Genomic DNA, 22,043 nt, shown 5'->3' on the forward strand with positions numbered 1-22,043 from the left:
AACTGCTTGCCAAATAATTCAAGTTTAATGAAAGGGTAAAGCCAAGATTTGTAATATGATAAAGTTCCAGCAGGTGGGTATCATATATTTGTACCAGCTCTCTAATTTGACATATCACTGGATTATATGGAAAATTGCTTTCTCAAATTTATGAACAAATGAATTAGATTTCAAAACTTTTTGAAAGATAGCAAAATATATTTCAGGTGATGTGGAAGACAGGTAAACATTTAAAAATGCTTCTTTGATGAGATGCCTTAGCAGTTTGATGGCTTGACTTTAAAAATCTGATTTAGCAGGTGTGAACATTTAAATATTATATATCCTCTACATTTGCATAATAGTGCAGAGCTTACAAAGCTTATTTATATGTAAAATATCTTATTTCTCCATTAAGAATAGGTATCTTCATTAAGAATAAGTTAAAGAGGCCAAGGATGAAAATGAGATATTTCATGATTGACCACATCACTTATAATTGGGACTGGAGCTCAGTCCCAACAAGACCATGCAACAATCTGTCTACTCTACAAAGTTCCTCCTATGCATTGCATAATAAATATATCCAAATTTCCATGTTATATCCTTCAGTGTGTCATTAGTTATGTTACTAGAGAAAGAAAGAGATAAATATTTTCTATACCATCATGTGACTCAGTTATGGGCAGAGTTAAAACCTAAATTCATTGTAGGTGTTCAGAGCTTGTTCCCTTAAGTTCAGAAGACTCAGTTAAGGAAAATTCTATTATCTAGTTGCTATTAATTTGTATTGAACAGTTAATCTCTGTGGGATCATATTCTTAGTTTGTTCTGTCAATCTATAAATTATAAAAACATCAACCTGGAATAAGATTTAGCTTTGTCTTATAGATGTTTCAAGATGTTGTCTTTGAGGTTTATTTTAGTCATCTCTGTTCACTTAAAGTCAGAAGGTATAGAATGAAAGGTTCACAAAACCAGCTGTTTTTACCTTCATTGTATTTCAAGTGCCTCAAAAAGTGCTTTGTGCATACACAGACAGTGGTTTCTCAAGAAATATGTTTAATAAATGATTGGTATTATATATATATGCTAAGAAACAGAATTGGCATTCATGTATCTCCTGTACTTAGCCTAAAGAAAGTTATCATTAATATTTTATCATGTTTTTATATTGACTTTTATTTAACCCATAGGTTAGAGTTATAAGCCATAAGAATATGTCTTTTTGGGTTTTTTTCTAATTGCAATCTAATTTCAGCTGATTCTAAATACATAAAAGTAATGTATGTAAAGCATGTTGCCAGGAAAGAAACCAATTTTTTGAGATTTTCTGCTGTTCACTTAAAAAGAGACTAATGAGAAAATATTATTTACCCTTTCTATAAGAAAAGGTTGAGAAGCTGACCCTTAGCTGAAGTGGTAAAGAATAAATGTAATTTGATAACAAAAATTATTCCAAAAAAATTGAAATCTACTTCTATCTCTTTTTAGATAAGCTTCTTATAGGAGAAAAGTTAATGCAGTGATATGTGATCATTCCAGTCACCTAAAGTATAAGAAAGGAAAGCATTCCTTGTTTATAACTCTAGTTTATTATTTACTACTCTTCCTTTTCTTCCAGGGTTCATCAGAAGAATATTTACTGTCAACATAATTTTTAATGCATTTAAAATTTTTCTTTTTAATTTTCCTTTACAGGGCTTGAATTATATATAGTATTCTCAAAATATATAAATAAACTTTCTTGAGATCAGAGTACAAAAAATTTTACTGTTTCGCAAACATCACTGTTGTGCATGTATTCCCTTTTGGTTCTTACAACTCATGTGGCTTTTCTTTTTCTTTTCTTTTATTTTTCCATTCATATCACCTCTTATTATATCCATCATTCCATTTTTCTTTCCTATTAGAGTGAAATTGGACACAGCCCTCCTCCTGCCTACACCCCTATGTCAGGAGTAAGTATTTCACAATCAACCTTCATCTTTTAGGATTTTTGGTCTTTGCCTATCATGTTTCCTCTCTCTTGTCTCACCATAATTTCCTCATTTTGCCTTTGCCAACAGTGAGTTAAGAATTTACTGTAGCTTGTGTAGCTGCCTATGTAGATATGTTTTATCTCAGTAGATAATCCAGAGCTGAGATATCATGCATCTACAGTAGCTTTTGATTTTCATCTGAAAAATTTACCTGGGTTCATACATTATGCTTCTGGGTGAGGAGGTTATCTTTATTTCCATGATTATAGGTCTTGTGCTAAAAAGTCAGAATATCAGCAATGATTTTCCAGTTATGTACTATAGCCTCAAAATTATAGTAACAACAGACTAGAAGGCAGTAAGGAACTATCGCTATTCAAATTTCATCACTATGCTTCTGTTCATAATGGCAACTGCCTATAGTTAATGACATTTCCATTTGTCTTGAAAATTCACTTTGAATTTTTACATGAAAAATAGGCAGTTGTGGGAAAGAATATGAAATACTTTTTATTAGACCATGTATTAGGTGGTTAGTATTTTAAAACATATGTTTCCAAATTGTTTTCCCACAATTGATTTACTTTATAGGACAAAATTAGAATTTTAGGTGTTTTTAGTCTATAACTCAGACTCATTAACTATTGGGGGGGGGGGGAAACACTTAATAAACTCTGACTTTGCTCTGAAAGACAAACTTCTGTATTCTTTTGGTTATTAACATCCATATTTTTAATTGCTATTCCTCCCAATAACTTTGGTCCAAATGTGTTTCTACTATTGACAGAACCAGTTTGTCTACCGAGACGGGGGCTTCGCTGCAGAGCAAGGAGTGCCCATGCCCTACAGGGCCACCACCAGCACAATCCCAGAAGCCCCCATTGCTCAGGGGGCTACCGCAGAGATTTTCGATGACTCCTGCTGTAATGGCACCTTACGCAAGTCCGTGGCACCCCATGTCCAAGAGGACAGCAGCACCCAGAGATACAGCGCTGACCCCACAGTGTTCGCCCCAGAACGGAGCCCACGAGGAGAACTGGATGAAGAAGGTTACATGACTCCTATGCGAGACAAACCTAAACAAGGTACAAGCAGAATGCTCAGAAATGATTGCCATTTGACATTTACTTTCATCAACATAAGCAAAGTCTAGAAGAGAAATTGCCAAACCATTTGCCTGTTTAACATTTGTGACCCACAAAAGGCCTAGACACTGCTATTCCTAGCAGGCTATCTGAATTAACAGCATCCACATCATCTAGGGGCTTTTTTAGAAACTGGAATCTCAGACCCCACTTGATTAGGAATCTGCATTTGAACAAGATCCCCAGGAGACTTTTATGCACAATTAAGCTTGAAAAGCACTGATATAAACATAACTTTATTGGAATATTTAAATGAGGCATCATATCACAAGATTTCAGAACCCTTGCTCCATTGGTGATCATAAAAACTGGTATTATTGGTAACAGTGTCCAAAGCTTTTGATGGCACCAATAAAATATTTGATTGATGCATTAAAATGGTGTCATTTAAATGACCCAGCTTATTATAGGAAATTATGACTTCTGATAGGGTACATTTCAAAAATTAAAGTTCTGGCCCTCCATATACTTATATGTATACCATCACATCTTGAAAATATTCATAGTTTATGTTTTTAGGAAGCACAGCAATAACTTTACAAAGTTAGTAGTCAGTCAGTCAGTTGGAATGTTAAATATCCAAATAAATTTCAATTTTGAAAAAACCTCTTTCCTTCTATGTTAACAGCATCAGAAAAAAGAGAAGATGGATGACTGTTACTAAAAACTGATGACTGTGTCCCAGAGTCTTAGTGTCACAGTAAATTATATTTTAAGACTCTGTATGACGGTCCTTTATCTCCCTTAATATGTAGTTATATTCACTTTTGTAATATGCAGTTAAAGCATCACTAAGTACATATTATCAATAACTTATTAAAGTATATCCACTTCCATATGTATGAAAGTATTACTGTAATGAAGAATTGGATGTTTGGGTAGCCTAGTAGTGACACAAACGTAGGTTTTGGGAAGATTTGGCAGATCCTTCAGAAAGTGGAACGTTCCCCAGGAAGATTCTCAACTCATCCATAAAACTATTCCTGTCTACAGAACCACATGGCTACACAAATTTGCATTAGGATAATAGATGACCAGATTGCATTGAGAAAAGATACCTTGAATCTTCCAAGAGAAAAGCAAGTCAGTCTGTGTAGACTCACAGTAGGTAGACCATCCCCAGATTTTATCTCTGTGTATTAAGAAACCCACGTTTCTATAGAAGGGTATTCTATTCTACCCCAGTTCTCAGAGAGCAGATAATTTTAGTATAGACATACCTATATTTTCAATGGAGAAATTTCAGGAATCTGGTAAGAAAGATCCATTCTGACTCCCTTAAAGCTTTTTTTTATATATTTTTCTTAAAATGACAGTAGCTTTGAGACCCATTCAAATTAAAACTTGTGATGAAGTATAAAGTTCAACCTACTCCTATAAGGGCAACAGTGAAAACCATGCCATAGAACAAGATCCTTCAACATGAGTTAGGGAATTTGAATTCCACTTCAACACTAATTGTATCCTTCATACATCATTTAATCTCAATTTTCTGTCTACAAAGCTGGAAAAATACAGCTTGCATGCCTTTTTCACAGGATTGTTGTGAGGATGAAGTGATAGTTCCTTGTAAGATACTGAACTGTAATCTGTGAATTTGATGGTAAGATGTTCATTATTATTATTATTACTTTTTGCTCGGTGCCCAGTCATGTCCAACGCTTTGTAACCCCATGGACTGTAGCCCACCAGGCTCCTTTGTTCATGGGATTTTTCATTACTGTCTCTTAACTTGCACATGATGCTAGTTAACTATATCCAACGGCTCTATATCCAGGGAAAAATAACCCTGGATTGATAAGAGTTTTCTCTCTATGTGTCAAGTTTAGTATGGGGGATAGGAAGTTTGTTTCAGAATGGTTGTATCTCAACAAACAGGCCCTCTTCCCACACTGACACCAAAATAGGAATGTCTAAAGTGTCATTTATGTGCATATATTTAAAAAGAGGATATGCTACATATGTGTAGATATGTCTATATATAGTCTACACTATAAACAGAGGGGTAGAATTAAACTTGAGGGAAGCAGTACTAATAAGCAGCATTTTTTTTTTTAAATTCTAGGCCAATACCTATTCTAGATAAATTTATTATATTCAATCATACAAAATAGCTGCTCTAAGACTGGTTTCAACCTACAAAACAGCAATTTCATATGATTCAAACTAATAGTTTGCTATCTTATGATTATGATTAGCCATTGGAAATAAATGTTACAATGATATTTATTGTTAAGCTTGTATATTATCAAGCAAGTCAATTTAACAGCATGTTAGCTATTTATCTGATTTGATTAGTTGAGTCTTTTCCTTAGACGTTTTCTTCCCTGTGAGTTTGTCTTTCTGAGGGAACATCTATAATCAAACCCTTATTACTTATGCAGACATTCCCAGCAAATACATAAGACTAAGAAACACTATTCTTTCACTTCATTCATTTATTATGGCATGGAGTTAAACTTGATTTTCCAATACTATTTTTAAAATCCTCACTTCTCCACAGTTAAAGGCTATTTAACCCTGATAGGTTGTTTTATTTTCTAACAGAAATGAGTAACTTCTAAAAAAACAGAAGCATTTAAACAACTGGCCCCATGTGTAGGGGTGTGAGTTGCTCAGTCGTGTCTGACCGTTTGCCACCCCATGGACTGTACCCCAACAAGCTCCTTTGTCCAGGGACTTCTCCTGGCAAAGATACTGGAGTGGGTTGCCATTTTCCTTCTCCAATCTGTAGGAGAGACAAATATAATCAGAAGGAAAGAAGAACAGTCTTGGGGACAGGAACTCTGACGTTGGCTCTGTCGGTGCCTTGTTTTGTCACTAACATTTTTTGCCCACTTACTCCTCTTTCCTCTGACAGTTGTAATCAACAAAATAGTTTTGGGGAAAACTCACAAAACCCGTGGTTTTATTGTTCTGGAAAAGGAAACTAACCGTTCTGTATAACAATGGCCGGAATTACATTTTCCAGAAAGTAGATGTTAACTGATACTTTTGTATTCCATCAGAATACCTGAACCCTGTGGAGGAGAACCCTTTCGTTTCTCGGAGGAAAAATGGAGACCTTCAGGCTTTGGATAATCCCGAATATCACAGCGCTTCCAGTGGTCCACCCAAGGCAGAGGATGAGTATGTAAACGAGCCGCTGTACCTCAACACCTTTGCCAACGCCTTGGGGAAAGCCGAGTACCTGAAGAACAGCGTACTGTCTGTGCCAGAGAAGGCCAAGAAAGCATTCGACAACCCCGACTACTGGAACCACAGCCTGCCACCTCGGAGCACCCTTCAGCACCCAGACTACCTGCAGGAGTACAGCACAAAATATTTTTATAAACAAAATGGACGGATTCGGCCTATTGTGGCAGAGAATCCCGAATACCTCTCTGAGTTCTCGCTGAAGCCAGGCACTGTGCTGCCTCCGCCGCCCTACAGACACCGGAATACTGTGGTGTGAGCTTCGCAACTCGCCCACTCTAATTTCCCGCCGCCTCTCTTTCTCTTGTTTTCTTCCTTCTACTCCCAAGGCCAGTAGTTTTGACACTTCCCAGTGGAAGCTATAGAGATGCAATGCTAATTTTGTGCTTATCTAACTTGAACTTTAGAAGGAAGGATTGAAAGAGAAAGAGAGGTGGAACCACACTGTTTCTTCATTTCTCTGCATGGGTTGGCCAGGAGACTGGAACAGCTAGAAAAGGACACGCAAATAGGAGGCAATACTGCCTGCCGTCAAACTAGTTCTCAACATCCCCCGCCCCCCATTTTTTTCTTTTTATCCCTTCCTTCCTTTCTTTCAAAGCAGATGCTTGAAAGATCCAAGTTATCTGTTCCTATCTGCAGGAACTGATCCGTATATTTTCAGCATCCCTGGTAATCCTAAGGACGTTTTCAGTAGAACAAAACGATAACCTTTTCTATAATGTATGATAGTAACTTAAGATTGAAAATCCAAACTCTTTCTCCACCAGTTTCTGTCTTGACAAGCAAGAATGGCCAACTCAGCCTTCATCATATTTGAATCTTCATCCAAGTTATAACCAGTAATTATGTTTGGGGAGCTTTTTTGTTTTATCATTTTGTTTTGCTTTGATCTGTCTCTTCATATTACTCTCTCCTAAATCCTCAGCTTTAATTTGTAATTGCAAAGATTTTTACATCAAACCTTCTTAGGTGTTGCAATGAATTGAAAGAATTGTAAAAAGAGATATTTTAATATGGTGAAATGGCCACTATTTTAAATATACAGTCTTTAAAATTAGAAGGGGAGGCCAAGGTATTGGTCAAATATAACATTAAATCTGACTTTTGTGTTTTACAGTATTGAATATGGATTCTCCTCCCTCCATTCCTTTATATTCTTCAACATTTTCTTCTGCTCTATGAAAGACAGTACTTGATAGGTAGTAATAATGGTAAGAATAGATGGGAAACTAAGAGATAGTTCTGCGTGGTTCATAAAAACTACTGACACTTTCGGGGTGGTCCAATGGGGAATCCTTTGAACTGGAAGAAACACACTGGATTGAGTATGTCTACCTGGCAGATACTCAGAAATGTAGTTTGCACTTGAGCTGTAATTTTATTTGTTCTCTTTCTGAACTTCATTTTGGATTTTGAATGAAGCAATATGGAAGCAACCAGCAAAATAACACATTTGAGTACATTTTTTTAAAGAGCTAAGATAAAGAAAGACTGTGGAAATGCCAAACCAAGCAAGTTAGGATTTTGAAACAGTATCAGGGGATTATGGTAAAAGAGTCAGCACATGTTCCATATGTAATATAACATTTTCTACATGAGGAAAGTTGTCCAGTTTGTACACTCCATTTGAAGGAATGCAAGTAAGGATTGGCTTAAATTCCATGGAATTTTTAGTATAAGACTCTTATTTCTATTAAGTGGAAGGTAACTTTGCACATAAATTGGTATAACAAAAAGAAACATTCATTGCTTATAGATAGATCCTTGGGTTAAAAGTTGTAAATAAATGTGAAAAAAGTTTCTCATGTAATTATTTTAATATCAACATACTGCCCTTTTGATACCTTATATGATAACTCTTTTTCTTCAAACAGTATCCTAGTTCTAGAGCCAACCTTATTGTGTATCATTTTGAAGAATATCTATTAAGATGAGCAATAGAAACAAAGGATAGGGTTGAGTTTTCAGAAAAATGGAGGCCTCAGGTCAGCAATTAGAAAAATTGGATATAAATCTGCCCCTTCTAGGAAAATCTGCCCCAATTTATTTGGAATTTCATCAAAAAAATATTTCTTTCCAGTGATAAAGTATTGGGAATTTGAATGTATCACCTGCTGGTGGTGATTTAGTCGGCTAAGTCGTGTCCGACACTTGGGACCCCGTGGACTGTAACCCGCCAGGCTCCCCATCCATGGGATTCTCCAAGCAAGAATACTGGAGTGTGTTGCCATTTCCTTCTCCAGAATGAATCACCTAATTGAAAACAGACTGAAAATCTCCTTGGGAAAGAGTAGGGAAAAAATGACAAGAAATCTAGATTTCTGCCTATTTTGAAATAGTATCTCCACCCATTCAGCTCCCTTATTTTTCAACTCATATTTATTTATAGTCTACTAAAAGCACTGTGTTATGTGGGGAACACCCAGATAAATGCAATACTATCCCTAACTTTAAAATTTTACAATTAAAATGTATTTGGAATGACATTTAATTTTTTTATAATTCAAAGAATACAATTGCATGGACTCTTTTTTGAACAATCGTATAAAATCAGCTATTTGTTAAAAGATCTTCTGTGAACTCATCTGGGACATGAGTGAAACGTCCTAAAAGTTACTGAAGGTAACACATAGAATAGTTTCAGTGTTATCATCCAAACACAAACTGGTCTAGAAGGGTATTGTATCACTGGCTAAGTGTCATTTCTGGATTCTAACTTAACCATTAAATCAGCAGTAGATGTTGGTCTTTGTCCAAGAACATTGGAGACATTGGGATTGATTTCTTCCAAAGTTGTGAAAAGTGAGGGAAGCTAAAAGAGTAAGATCGAGCAAGGAGGGGTTTTATGAGCACTCTTACAGTGAAGTTCAAACATGAATTTCCCAGGGGTGAAGACAGAATGATTCAGGGCCACAGCCTAAGAGCTCAGAGTTCTTCCACCCAGTCAGAGGAGTCTCCAGGAAAAACAGTCTTCACATCATCATTTATGGAAGTTTAGATAGAAACCTCTTTTTCTAGATAAATCTGTAACAACTTATCACTGACAGTATCCTTGTTGGATACTAAAGCTTGACTTTTTCTCCTGATTTACGATATTCATATGGTTTTTTAGGGTAAAATGACAAGCAGAATCACTTAGAGAAGGAAAGAAAATTATTTCACTGTTAAGGTAATTGAAATATATTCAGTAAAGGTAGTACCTCCTTCATCCTGGGAACATAAGACTTTTACATAACAGGTACTAATAACTAGAGATAGATGCAAGTATAATCCAAAATGACCTAAAATCCTTCAAAGAGTCTAATGGTTCCTTTTGAATGATTTCTCTAGTACATACTTGATTTCAGTTGCTTTAGAGTTTCTCTTTTGTTTTATTTTTGTCCCCCAGGAAAACATTTTTCAAAGTATATGAGAGGAAGAAAAAAACGTTTATTTGTTCCAAAGAATAACTTACTCGACTCAATAGAGTGAAATTTTAAAATGCCAATTAAAGCCTTCAAAGTGCATTGGGATATCAGATTGTTGTAGGCTAGTTGTATTAATGCAAATATGCAGAACCAATTAAGTAAATTTGAAGAAAATAGTCAAATTATACAGACTGTATTTTTTTTAAAATCATCAAATCTTGTAGCTAAGACCTATCTTGGGGAATCTTATTTCCAGGTAAGAAAAACTGTATACCTAATTGGTTGTTCAGGGCAGTAGTTCTTAGATAGCTAAGAAAAGATGTCTTTAAACCAAGGTAGACCCAAAACCACAAAGCATCCTGAACCACAAACAGGTGCTTGAACTACTGAATAGCAGTTGATTTTCCAAATTACTAGTGGCACAGTTGAGGAGCAGAGTTCTCTCTCAGGTAATATTCTTGACATGGAATAAAAAATCAATGCAAAACTCAAATCAAATTAAAATGTATAAAATAAAAATTTGAGATTGTTTTCTTAGTAGATCAGGAAGAATGAATATTTGTAGCTGGAGAAGAAAAATAGCGTTAAGTATGTAATGTATGTGTTAATACCTTGTAAATCAGGACTTGGCATGAATATCATGTATATTTCCAACGCCTAGGACAAACCAGCAGGACTGTGAGGTTCTGCTCGTAGATGAAGTTGGAAGGGTTATCAACATGCTTTTTGAAGTGTCAAAAATAATAAAAAAAGGAATTTGGTTAAGCCTGACAGGGAAGGATGTAAATACATGTTTTTCTAGAGCTATCTAAACTTTATTTCAAAACTTGAATTATTCATCCATCTATAAATGTTGATTATTTAACTAGTATATGTAGTTCATAAGGTAATAGAAAAGGTGACCATGAAAGCTTGTATATATCTGGGCAGAACCATGATAATGCTGTAAGATGTAGACTTAGTTAGGTTAACAGATGTTAAATGATTTTAATACTATTAAATAAATCAAACTAGGAAACTAATCACAAAAATAATGTAGCAAAATAAAATGCAGGATATGAAGACATAGGATGGATTTTGTATAGTAAAAAAATGTTAGTCATTTAAATTTATTATTTGTTAGGTTTAGCTAAAAGTAGGCATATAAAAAGTGAGTTTCACTTATGAAAACTTGCTTTAAGGCATTACAATTATTTTCCCATTCTCTTATTCCTTGACTGCTTGTAAAATGTTTTCCGTGTAAAGAGAAAATTTTCAGATTTGTTTTGCAAAACACCACCTTGTAGAGTTTAACAGGCAAATATGATACAAATGACTTTAAGTAAGAAGTTTCAAAATGAAGTGAAGGAAATGAAAATGTTCTATTACCTTATGCAGAGACAAAAGAATGAGTGACACCATATAGCAAACAAATAAAATGCATTTAATTTGTGACATATCCTTTCTTTTTTCCATGATACCACCCCATTTCCAAAAAGAACCCAAGGAATTTAACAATATTCTGAGAAATAAATACTAAAGCAAGCTGCTGTATTTCCATTATTTTGGACTCTAGTTAATAACCAGATAATGTTTAATAGGACCGATGAGAATTTCAGGTGGATAAGCTTCTAGTTGTTGAAAAGCCAGAAAAGTAAATCTGTTTATGCTGAAGGCAGAGAATTCTGCCTGGCCTCTCAGTATATATGGCCTTTAAAGGACAGTCTTGTAACCATGCAGACACCTAAAGGCAGACTCATATCTTCTGCTGTTTGCTTAAGAAGGAATAATATTACAGAGATACAGACTGGACATCATTTTAAAATGGTGACCTTGATGATGTTTATACCTCTGGGTAGAAGTAATGCAATCTTTTCTAATCCCAGAGAAACTTTGCAAGAATTGTTCTTTCCACAATTGCAAACATGAAGCAGTTGTGGGCACCATGTTGGATGAGGAGCCCTTGTGTTTTTATACGGAAAAGATTTTTCACACCATGGGCTGCTTTTTCCTTTCATTAAAAAAGAAGTCTCTGTAAAAAATAAATAAATTTTAAAAATGTAGACCCTTGATTCAAGTCCCCTGATTTTACAGAGTTGCAAAAATGTAAGACATGTCACTTTTGCAGACCCCTGCCTCACCTCTTCAGAGTCAGGTGATCTTCAGGGCACAGAAATGCTTCTCTAGTCATGAGCTGAAAAGACTCTAAACCCTAATTTCATGGAGGTATTCACATGCTTACCCTGGAAAATACTCTTTGATAGTCAGCTCTGCAATTAATGATTATCTTGTTAGGAATCACCGAAAAATTCATTTTTCTCTGGGCATTATAGGAAAATCCTGGCCTTCCTTCTTTTCCTATTGGCATGATTACTCTGTTTTCCTCACTTACTGCCGCCTGAGTTCAAAGTGGCCCTCGTGATGCTGTGCCTGTCTCAAGCCATAGTAGAACTCTGAGGTCCCACATGTTGCTTTGTGAAATACTGATTTAGCCTCTGCCCTCAAACATCTGACTTTTCCATAAAAGGTAATAACAATCTGGACATTGTTTAAATTATTTCTTAAATAAATGACTGCACAGAGTATGCTTTATGAAATTAAAATTATGCTTTTCCATGAAGATTGAATCTCTTACTTCGTCCTTTGTAAGAATTTGAGACGAGTCAGCCTGTGATGAATCTTGAAACACATATGTGCATATACCCTTGGTAGGTTTTAGATTTAATCATTTCATAAAAACTTTACATTCTAATAAGTTATTTTGCCCGCAAATTAACTTATTGACTTTATTTATCTTACTTTGCTCCTGATTGCAAATATTTTACAGCTGCTATATGTTTGTTTGTTTGTTTTTATTACGAAGAGTCTTATAATGGTAAAGGCTATTCAGCTCTGAGAATCACCTGTAACTCTTTACTGGATCATGCATCCATCTGACAAACATATAATGAATGCAGTTTCACGGAAACGAAAATCCATGCTGTCTAATAAATCGCCATTTTTTTCTCTACTTTTGCTCTTTCAGGGCGTTTTTCTTTCAATGCTCTAAGAATTTTACCTGTATCACCACGACACATGATTATATTTGCTCAAATATACAAATACAAGAAAACAAAATTTCATACCTGTAGGCAATAGCCTAACTTCTCCAAACCACTTTGCCTTTACTGCTATTTTTATCCCTGATGTATAGCTGTTTTTCCCCAGGCCTCTAGCTGTTTTGAAGGAAAGCAAATCATACCTCCTAAGTAATGACATCACCTGATTCTTGAGGATCATTTCCAGATTTTTCAGTTAATGGGGGGGTGGGCGGGGGTTGTACCTTTTCCCTAATGTGAGAGTCATTTTCCTGTATATTTCTGGATCTCTCAGGGGCTGGGTGGGGGGAGCGAGGGGGTTACACCATAGCACTCCAAGAATCCTTTGGGATTACTTCAGTAATCAACTGCGGAAGTTATTTTCTAAGTGTAGATATGTAAGCTGTTCTTTTAAAGTAAGGTACTTTGGAATATGTAGCATAAATTGGTACTGCTGTTAAATGGGTCGATTATTAAACTGAGCAGCTGTGCGAGGGCAGCTAACTTTGAATGCACGTCTCACTGGCTGGTGTGCCTACATCTCTTGTTGTGAGCACCAGAAACTTGAGTTCCTACAGGTCAAAACTGCATTTTCACGTGACCTGACTACTTGTTCATCTTTCTTGAGCACCATTACAGTAAGGTCAAATGAAAATGAAATTGATCTGCTAGATAATTCAGAGCACAAAATAAATAAATAAATAATAATAATAAGTCACAAGAAATCCTCTCTCAAGCACTCATCTCATACATGCATCAAAGTAGTTGACTAAGATCAGTTCAGGTGATAAAAGGAAACACTTTACCAAAAAGGCAGAGGCTTAAGGTATTATATACATTTGTATTCATTTCCTTATGTTCTTAACTTGTAAACAGAAAACAAGCCCTCTCTCTTCTGAAGTATCTTCAAAGGACAGGGGTGCAAGAATACCTAGCTGGTAAGCCATTGATGTTTCATTTAAATCCCAGTGTTCAAAGTTAGCTGCCTTTTTGAAATAAACAAAAAATACTACTGTATGTTTGAAAATGTGAATAGTATTTTTATAGCTTGTTAAAGACATGGCTAGTTGCATTTGTAAATAGGGATACTGTTGCTTTGATTTTCCTCTGTGGACATCTTTATTTGGAACATAATTGTCTTAGGGTTGATTTGTATATAAGTAATTGGCTTGTGATTGTTTCTTTTGGGTTGGAAGTTATCATTCTGACATTACTTGTGATTCTGTGTTCAGCACTATGGTGACGTGTTCAACCTCTGCACTTGCTTACACAATAGGATATGCCAATTGTGTGTGGTGTAATGTTATTTTGATTTTTTTTTTCTATTTTATCTATGAAGGATTATGCACTTAACACATACTAACTTTTTTAATGTTAGGTATATTTTTAGTATAATTTCTCTTGTTCTTTCCTTCACTCCAACCCTTCACCCCATCCTCCTTCCCTTCTCCCATTTTCTGTTGTTATTTGAGAATGAGGGACAAACAGTATTTTAAATTTCTGTAATTAGGCTTTTCTGTTAGTTCTCAAGGATCCTCTCTTGGCTCTTGGGAAAGAATTGTACCTGTACAGGCAATTATAGAATGCGACCTGCTTTGCCTCATTCCGTACTGATCATCCCAGCTGAACAATTTGAAAACTGTTCTGCCTTTTTGTTACATGAATCTGTCAGAAATATATTTTTAATTTAATATAAATGAAATTCAATAAAATATGAAACAAATGTTCTCTTCTGTGTCACAAATATGTTATAAGAAAAGCTAATTGAAGAAGAAGATTTGTTCTAGATTTAATAATCTGAAGATGTGAAAATGGGCTTATTTATGTCCACATTTATAAACTTCATTAATTATTCTTCAGAACCCTTTGGTTGTTTGGAATGTAACACATTCCATATGTTTTTACCATCTAGCACAAAAGCCTACTGACGTGTGCAGACTCATTCATCTGTGCAGACTTAATTCACCATGGTTGGTTTGTTGCTTTGGGAATTTAAACAATTATGAAATATTTGGTAAGTTGTATCCAAATAACATTAATATTTTTATGATTTTTTTCTTTCTGCCATTTCCTTCTCCAATCCAAATAACATGAATATTTTTATGATTTTTTTCTTTCTGCCCTCATTTTAGTTTATAAAAATGGTTCCAACAAATCTTTTGTTGTAAAGAATATCAAATGCTAGTACCATGCTTGAAATTAGGGAGAGAAAAAGAGACTATAAACGGTCAATCAACTGAGATGATTTGGGACAAGCCCATGGAAAGATGGGAGAATGATTTCAGAGACATTAATGATGTGAATAAGATCCTCTCCCAACCCCTTTTTTTATTCTAACTTTTCTATTTTAATTATTGTTTCTTAATCCTTAATATTCCAATAATTTTTAATTCAACACAATTACTCTTGCAAACTATTTTGGTCATTTGAATACAAATGATGTCAACTAAAAGGGTGAACAAAAAATATATTTTTTCAATATATTGAAATAAGCTCTCTTAAACTTGCTCAGTTATCGATCTTTAAATATCCTGTTGATTAGACCTCTGCTATTTGCATGGATGTGAACACATTCTCTCCCTTTAATATTTTGACCTATTCTTTTGAGATCTTTTTCATTTCACTGTGTTCACCGTGCTATACATCAATGATAGCCTGAGGAAGAGGGAGAAACAACTTGCATTTATTATTGCTTTAATACCTTAAAAAGTAGGGTTGACACTTCCAGTGGCATCATGTGAGTTCATTCACAGTAGTTGTAATCCCTACCAATTGTACAGTGCTTGACCATGTATTATTCTGCATATGTAGGTTTTTGGCTCCCCACACCATTTTGAGATATTACTAAAATAGCAGTCATTTAGATAAGAAAATAAGACTAAAATAGCAAATCTAGAATCAAGTGACCATCTCAGTCCTCACCCTCAAAGCTGCATCTTCTGATTGAAGTATCTTCTTTCCTCCACTTAATTAAACACTTCTCTTTCTCCTGCTACTGCAGAGAAATCTCATTTTGATTGGAGAATAATTTACGCTGACAAATTGACTCAATTCAAGGACCCCAGAGGTCTTCATTAGTTCTTTGATGACTGCCCTGAAAACTTCACTCAAACTACCCTGGAGCAAGTCATCTATGATGAAGAAACGGGTTCCTTTCACTCAAGAAAGATAAATGCAACATAATCACACACAAGTAAAAAGATTTTTTTTTAAATGACCATGTGGGGAGCCTACTAGTAGAGTCCCCTTTTTCAGGGTCTTATAAGTCTGTTCATTAAAAGCACCACTATTTCCCCCACATATATCAGAGAATATGGCATATAACTATCCCTAGCTCTAGCAATGTTATTACATATAGTAATGTTTAAAGAAATAGAAACTTCACATCAAACACCTAATTTATAATTACGATAATAAATTTTCTAGGGTTTACTAAATGGCTACTGGAAACAAGTTCTGAAATACAGCATACAGTCTGATCTTGAACCAATGTCAAAACTTCAATTAGGGAATTCCCTGGTGATCCAGTGGTTAAAATTTGGTGATTCCACTGCTGGGGCCCCAGGTTTGATTCTAGGCTGGGGAACTAAGACCCCACAAGCCATATAGTGCTGGAAGGGAAAAAAAAGCTTTGAGAGACTTCCTTGCTGGTTCAGTGGCTAGATCTCTGCACCCCCAGTGCAGGGAGCCTGGGTATGATCCTTGATCAGGGAACCACATCCCACATGCCACAGATAAGACCTGACGGTGTCAAATAAATTTTTTAAAAAGAAACAGGTTAAAAAGATGATGATAAGAGGAAGAATACTATGAAGAATCTGTGAGGTATTTAAGGAGTAAAAGGTTAGAAGCTAAAATAAATGTCAAAATTCAGGTTATAGATATTTTCTACTGCTTTATGTTTTGAGAGTCTTGAATTCACAATTGTTTAGCTTTATAAGCCTATCAGGTAGATATCTACCTATATTTGTGTATTTATTGATCTCTCTCTATATATACACATATATACACATATGTTTGTATACATATAGAAAAGGAATATGGAGAGAACATATTAAACAAAATATTTAATGATTTATATTGCAAAGTTTCATACAGAATTTCTGTTTTCAAGCAATTTCATCACAAGCCCCAAGATTATATCAGAGAACAAGTTACACTCATAAAACTGTAAACTGAGCAGGTGCATAGTTAGCTAATTGTATTTCCCTCCACAGTATTATCAAGCTGTACGATGAACTATAGGGAGCAAACCCACTGGATAACCATCTTAAGATTAGAAACAGAAGACTGTCACCCAGATAGCAATTTTAAAGCTATAAACAGAACAATTCAGCACAAGATAGCAATCAGGAGACCAAACCAAACGGTACACATGGGAATGTGAATATTGAAATACCTGTTATTGCAAGTTACCCATAGATTCTTAAAAGAAAAATACCCATCTTGCAAACCTGTTTCTATTTACTTGTGTTTTGAAGATAAGTATTGTGTGTTCTACAAAATGATATGTATCCAATCTTTCTGTCTCTTTTAGAAACAAAGGAAAACCAATATTCCAAGCTTTAAGGACAAATTCTATTAGAAGCCCTGGATCCCTAGAGCAAGAGGCACATACATATCATAAGATGTCCTGAGAATAAAACCTTGATATCTCATCTTAGTTACCTTAAATATCTTATATCATCTTCTTACATGTATTATTTGGATTTATTCAATTATCTTGCCTTTACTGTGTAAAAGCATTATATTTATATGGACTTCCAGCCCATACAACAACATTAAAATAGTAATAGACTTTGATTGAAGGCTTCCCATATGCCTTGCCCTCTGTTAAGAACGTTGTACTCGTCTCATTTAATGTTCACTATACCCTTACAAGTTATTATTACTTTCCTCTTTTCATAAATGAGGAAAGTAAAATTTTAGTAAGGTTAAAAAGCTTTTCCAGGCTGCATAAAAAGTGGCCATTCCTGGGACATAAATCCACTTGACATCAAAATAACTTATCCTGCATATTAAATTATATTTCTCTCATAATATTTATAATGAAGAAGCAAGCATTATTTTTTTTCAAATATTTAAACTCTGATGTATGATAAACACATTTATTTTTTCTGTAGTAAAACTTCACTCCCTTCCCAAATCTCCAGTTTATTTAGAGGAAGAAAAATTAAACTGACCACTTAAATTTTTCCAAAATTAATCTGAAAGATAGTCGACCAGTTTAAGATTCTTCCCCATTACTTGTTCTCATATGTGACATCTAAATTCCCAGATGTATATTAGTAAGAATTTGCAAGATTTTGTAACCATGATAAACAACACTGAAATATCACTGACTTACCATATAAAGGTTTATTTCTGCTGTGTGTCTGACAGCTTTCTTTTTTCTTTTGTCTTTTGGCTTGTGGTATTTTATTTTCCCAAACAGAGACTGAACCTGTGCCCTTGGCAGTGAAAGTTAGAGTCCTAACCACTGGCCCGCCAGTTCAGTTCAGTTCAGTCGATCAGTCGTGTCCGACTCTCTGCGACCCCATGAATCACAGCACGCCAGGCCTCCCTGTCCATCACCAACTCCAGGAGTTTGCTAAAACTCATGTCCACAGAGTCGGTGATGCCATCCAGCCATCTCATTCTCTGTCGTCCCCTTCTCCTCCCACCCCCAACCTTTCCCAGCATCAGAGTCTTTTCCAGTGAGTCAACTCGTCACATGAGGTAGCCAAAGTATTGCAGTTTCAGCTTTAGCATCAGTCCTTCCAATGAACACTCAGGATTGATCTCCTTTAGAATGGACTGGTTGGATCTCCTTGTAGTACAAGGGACTCTCAAGAGTCTTCTCCAACACCACAGTTCAAAAGCATCAATTCTTCGGTGCTCAGCTTTCTTCACAGTCCAACTCTCACATCCATACATGACCACGGGAAAAACCATAGCCTTGACTAGACGGACCTTGGTTGGCAAAGTAATGTCTCTGCTTTTTAATATACTATCTAGGTTGGGCGTAACTTTCCTTCCAAGGAGTATGTGTCTTTTAATTTCATGGCTGCAATCAGCATCTGCAGTGATTTTGGAGCCCAAAAAAATAAAGTCTGACACTGTTTCCACTGTTTTTCCATCTATTTCCCATGAAGCGATGGGACCAGATGCCATGATCTTTGTTTTCTGAATGTTGAGCTTCAAACCAACCTTTCCACTCTCCTCTTTCACTTTCATCAAGAGGCTCTTGGGTTCCTCTTCACTTTCTGCCATAAGGGTGGTGTCATCTGCATATCTGAGGTTATTGGTATTCCTCCCGGCAATCTTGATTCCAGCTTGTGCTTCTTCCAGCCCAGCATTCCTCATGATGTACTCTGCATATAATTTAAATAAGCAAGGTGACAATATACAGCCTTGATGTACTCCTTTTTCCTATTTGGAACCAGTCTGTTGTTCCATGTCCAGTTCTGACTTTTGCTTCCTGACCTGCATACAGGTTTCTCAAGAGGCAGGTCAGGTGGTCTGGGATTCCCATCTCTTTAAGAATGTTCCACAGTTTATTGTGATCCACACAGTCAAAGGCTTTGGCATAGTCAATGAAGCAAAAGTAGATGTTTTTCTGGAACTCTCTTGCTTTCTCCATGATCCAGCGGATGTTGACAATTTGATCTCTGGTCCCTCTGCCTTTTCTAAAACCTGCTTGAACATCTGGGAGTTCACAGTTCACATATTGCTGAAGCCTGGCTTGGAGAATTTTGAGCATGACTTTACTAGCGTGTGAGATGAGTGCAATTGTGCGGTAGTTTGAGCATTCTTTGGCATTGCCTTTCTTTGGGATTGGAATGAAGACTGACCTTTTCCAGTCCTGTGGCCACTGCTGAGTTTTCCAAATTTGCTGGCATATTGAGTGCAGCACTTTCACTGCATCATCTTTCAAGATTTGAAATAGCTCAACTGGAATTCCATCACCTCCACTAGCTTTGTTCGTAGTGATGCTTTCTAAGGCCCACTTGACTTCACATTCCAAAATGTCTGGCTCTAGGTCAGTAATCACGTTATCGTGACTATCTTGGTCGTGAAGATCTTTTTTGTACGGTTCTTCTGTGTATTCTTGTCACCTCTTCTTAATATCTTCTGCTTCTGTTAGGTCCATACCATTTGGGGAATTCCCCTAATCGCTTGCTTCTAAATGATGCCTTAAAAGGCTAGCCAGCCTTTATTTTGTGGATCATCTATCTCTGCATGCAACCTCCACGATCTCCGTGATAGAGAAAAAACTGCTGGATAGTCAAAGAATTTTATCCTGCCACAACTTAGCAGTGACATATCATAGTCCATTGCTTAAAACTAGTCACTCGGTCCTACCCAAGTTCAAGAGAGCTGTGGGAATACAAAGATATTGAGTGAACATAAATTTTTCTGCTGCGTGATTGATGTAGCTTTATGACAATGGAGGGAAATGTCTAGCCCTTGACCAATATCTCATAAGAGCATCTGTTAGAATATACACTTTAGCTCTGATTGTTGCTAATGATCATTCTTTTAGTCTGTCTTCCACTTTGATATCTACATTCCCATCTGGTATCTGGCCATTTAGTCCAATGCAGTCCACAGTCATATGCCTTTAATGTGACCATGGTGCTCAGATTCCCTTACAAATCCCTGGACCATTTTAGAGGAAATGGTAAAAGTGCTGTTTGCACTAGTTGGCTTCTAAAGTGGCTCAGTGGTAAAGAATCTGCTTTTCAATGCAGAAGACACAGAGACCCGAGTTAGATCCCTTGGTTGGGAAGAACCCCTGAACAAGGAAATGGCAACCCACTCCAGTATTCTTGCCTGGAAAATTCCATGGACAGAGGAGCCCGGTGGGCTATAGTCCATGGGGTCACAAAGAGTCAGACACAACTGAGCTCACATGTGCACAGACACACTACTTGGAAGCTCTGAAAATTTGGTTCTGCTATCTGAGTCTCCCCGGACTGACACACCTACTGACACATATTGGTTTACTTCTAAATGAAGGACAAGTGAAATTCTGTGAGACCCCTTTCTCAGGCTTCCTGAAAAAGTGTGTAATCATTTGCATTTTCAAAACTGACCTAAGGGAAGGTACAAAGCAAAATCGTATTTCTATGAATAGAATCAGATTCTATTGATGAACATTAGCCAGAATCTATTATTTTTTTCTTCATCTCATGTCTTCCTTTCCAGGTCAGAAATGTTTTATAGATTTAAAAAGTAGAATAGAGAGGAGATTTAAAATCCAAGATTTTTTTCTGAATCTGCTTTCCATGGTAACATGGAGGTCTCCTATCTTGCAGCCTGAAGAACAATTCCACATTAGTTCAAAGAAATTGTGGAAGAAGGGGGAGAAAAACAATTATGTACTAGGTAGTGTGCTAAGCAAATCATATGAATCATCATTTTATAAATTATAATTTAAGGGCACTATTTTTAAAATATTAATTTTATTTGGTGGTGTTGGGTCTTAGTTGCATCAACAGGGATTGTCCATTGTGGTGCGTGGACTTTCTACTTATGGCATGTGGGCTCAGCAGTTGCAGTCATGTGGGCTCTCTAGTTGTAGCACAAAGGCTCTGGAGTGCACAAGCTCAGTACTAGGAGCTCGCAGACTTAGTTGCTCCCTGGATGTGGGATCTTAGTTCCCCAAAAGGGATTGAACCCTCATCTTCTGCATTCCAAAGTAGATTCTTAACTACTGGACCACCAGGGAAGTCTCAAGAGCTGTATTTTAAAATTTGCTGCATTCTGATGATGATGACGCAGCGACTGAACTGACTGACTGACTGATGACTCAGTCGTTTCTGACTCTGCCACCCCATGAACTGCAGCATGCTAGACTTCCTTGTCCATCACCAACTCCTGGAGCTTACTCAAACTCATGTCCATTGGGTCGGTAGAGCCATCCAACCATCTCATCCTCTGCTGTCCCTTTCTCCTCCTGCCTTCAATCTTTCTCAGCACCAGGGTCTTTTCCAATGAGTCAGTTCTTCACATCAGGTGGCCAAAGTATTGGAACTTCAGCTTCAGCATCAGTCCTTCCAATGAATATTCAGGACTGATTTCCTTTAGGATTGACTGGTGGTGGTGGGACATAATAAATGACCTCTAGATAGATGAAAGGCAAAAAGCATTATTACTTCCAGAAGACTGTCAATACAGGGCAACACTAGAGATTGCATCTGGAGAAAGGACAACAGCAAGCTGGAACTGTAGCAGGCAGCTTATATAAGGCAAACCAGGTGTAGCTAGCTAGGTTTCATGGGCTTCTTATGG

General features: G+C 36.3%; 1 protein-coding gene across 2 annotated transcripts in view; it reads left to right on the forward strand.

The window, feature by feature from the left end:
• The window catches only part of ERBB4 (erb-b2 receptor tyrosine kinase 4), a 1,317,642-nt gene extending 1,304,673 nt beyond the window's left edge, over window positions 1-12,969 (forward strand). For both annotated transcript variants that reach the window (XM_055398441.2, XM_055398442.2), the window contains 3 exons: window positions 1,893-1,940; window positions 2,749-3,046; window positions 6,115-12,969. In XM_055398441.2, the coding sequence (XP_055254416.1) occupies window positions 1,893-1,940; window positions 2,749-3,046; window positions 6,115-6,560 (792 nt within the window). In that variant the 3' untranslated portion in view covers window positions 6,561-12,969. The remainder of the gene's footprint in view (window positions 1-1,892; window positions 1,941-2,748; window positions 3,047-6,114) is intronic.
• Window positions 12,970-22,043: the final 9,074 nt, after the last annotated feature.

Source organism: Moschus berezovskii, chromosome 2 (assembly GCF_049115385.1).
Source record: "Moschus berezovskii isolate FMDL1 chromosome 2, NW_MosBer_1.0, whole genome shotgun sequence".
Taxonomy (NCBI): domain Eukaryota; kingdom Metazoa; phylum Chordata; class Mammalia; order Artiodactyla; family Moschidae; genus Moschus; species Moschus berezovskii.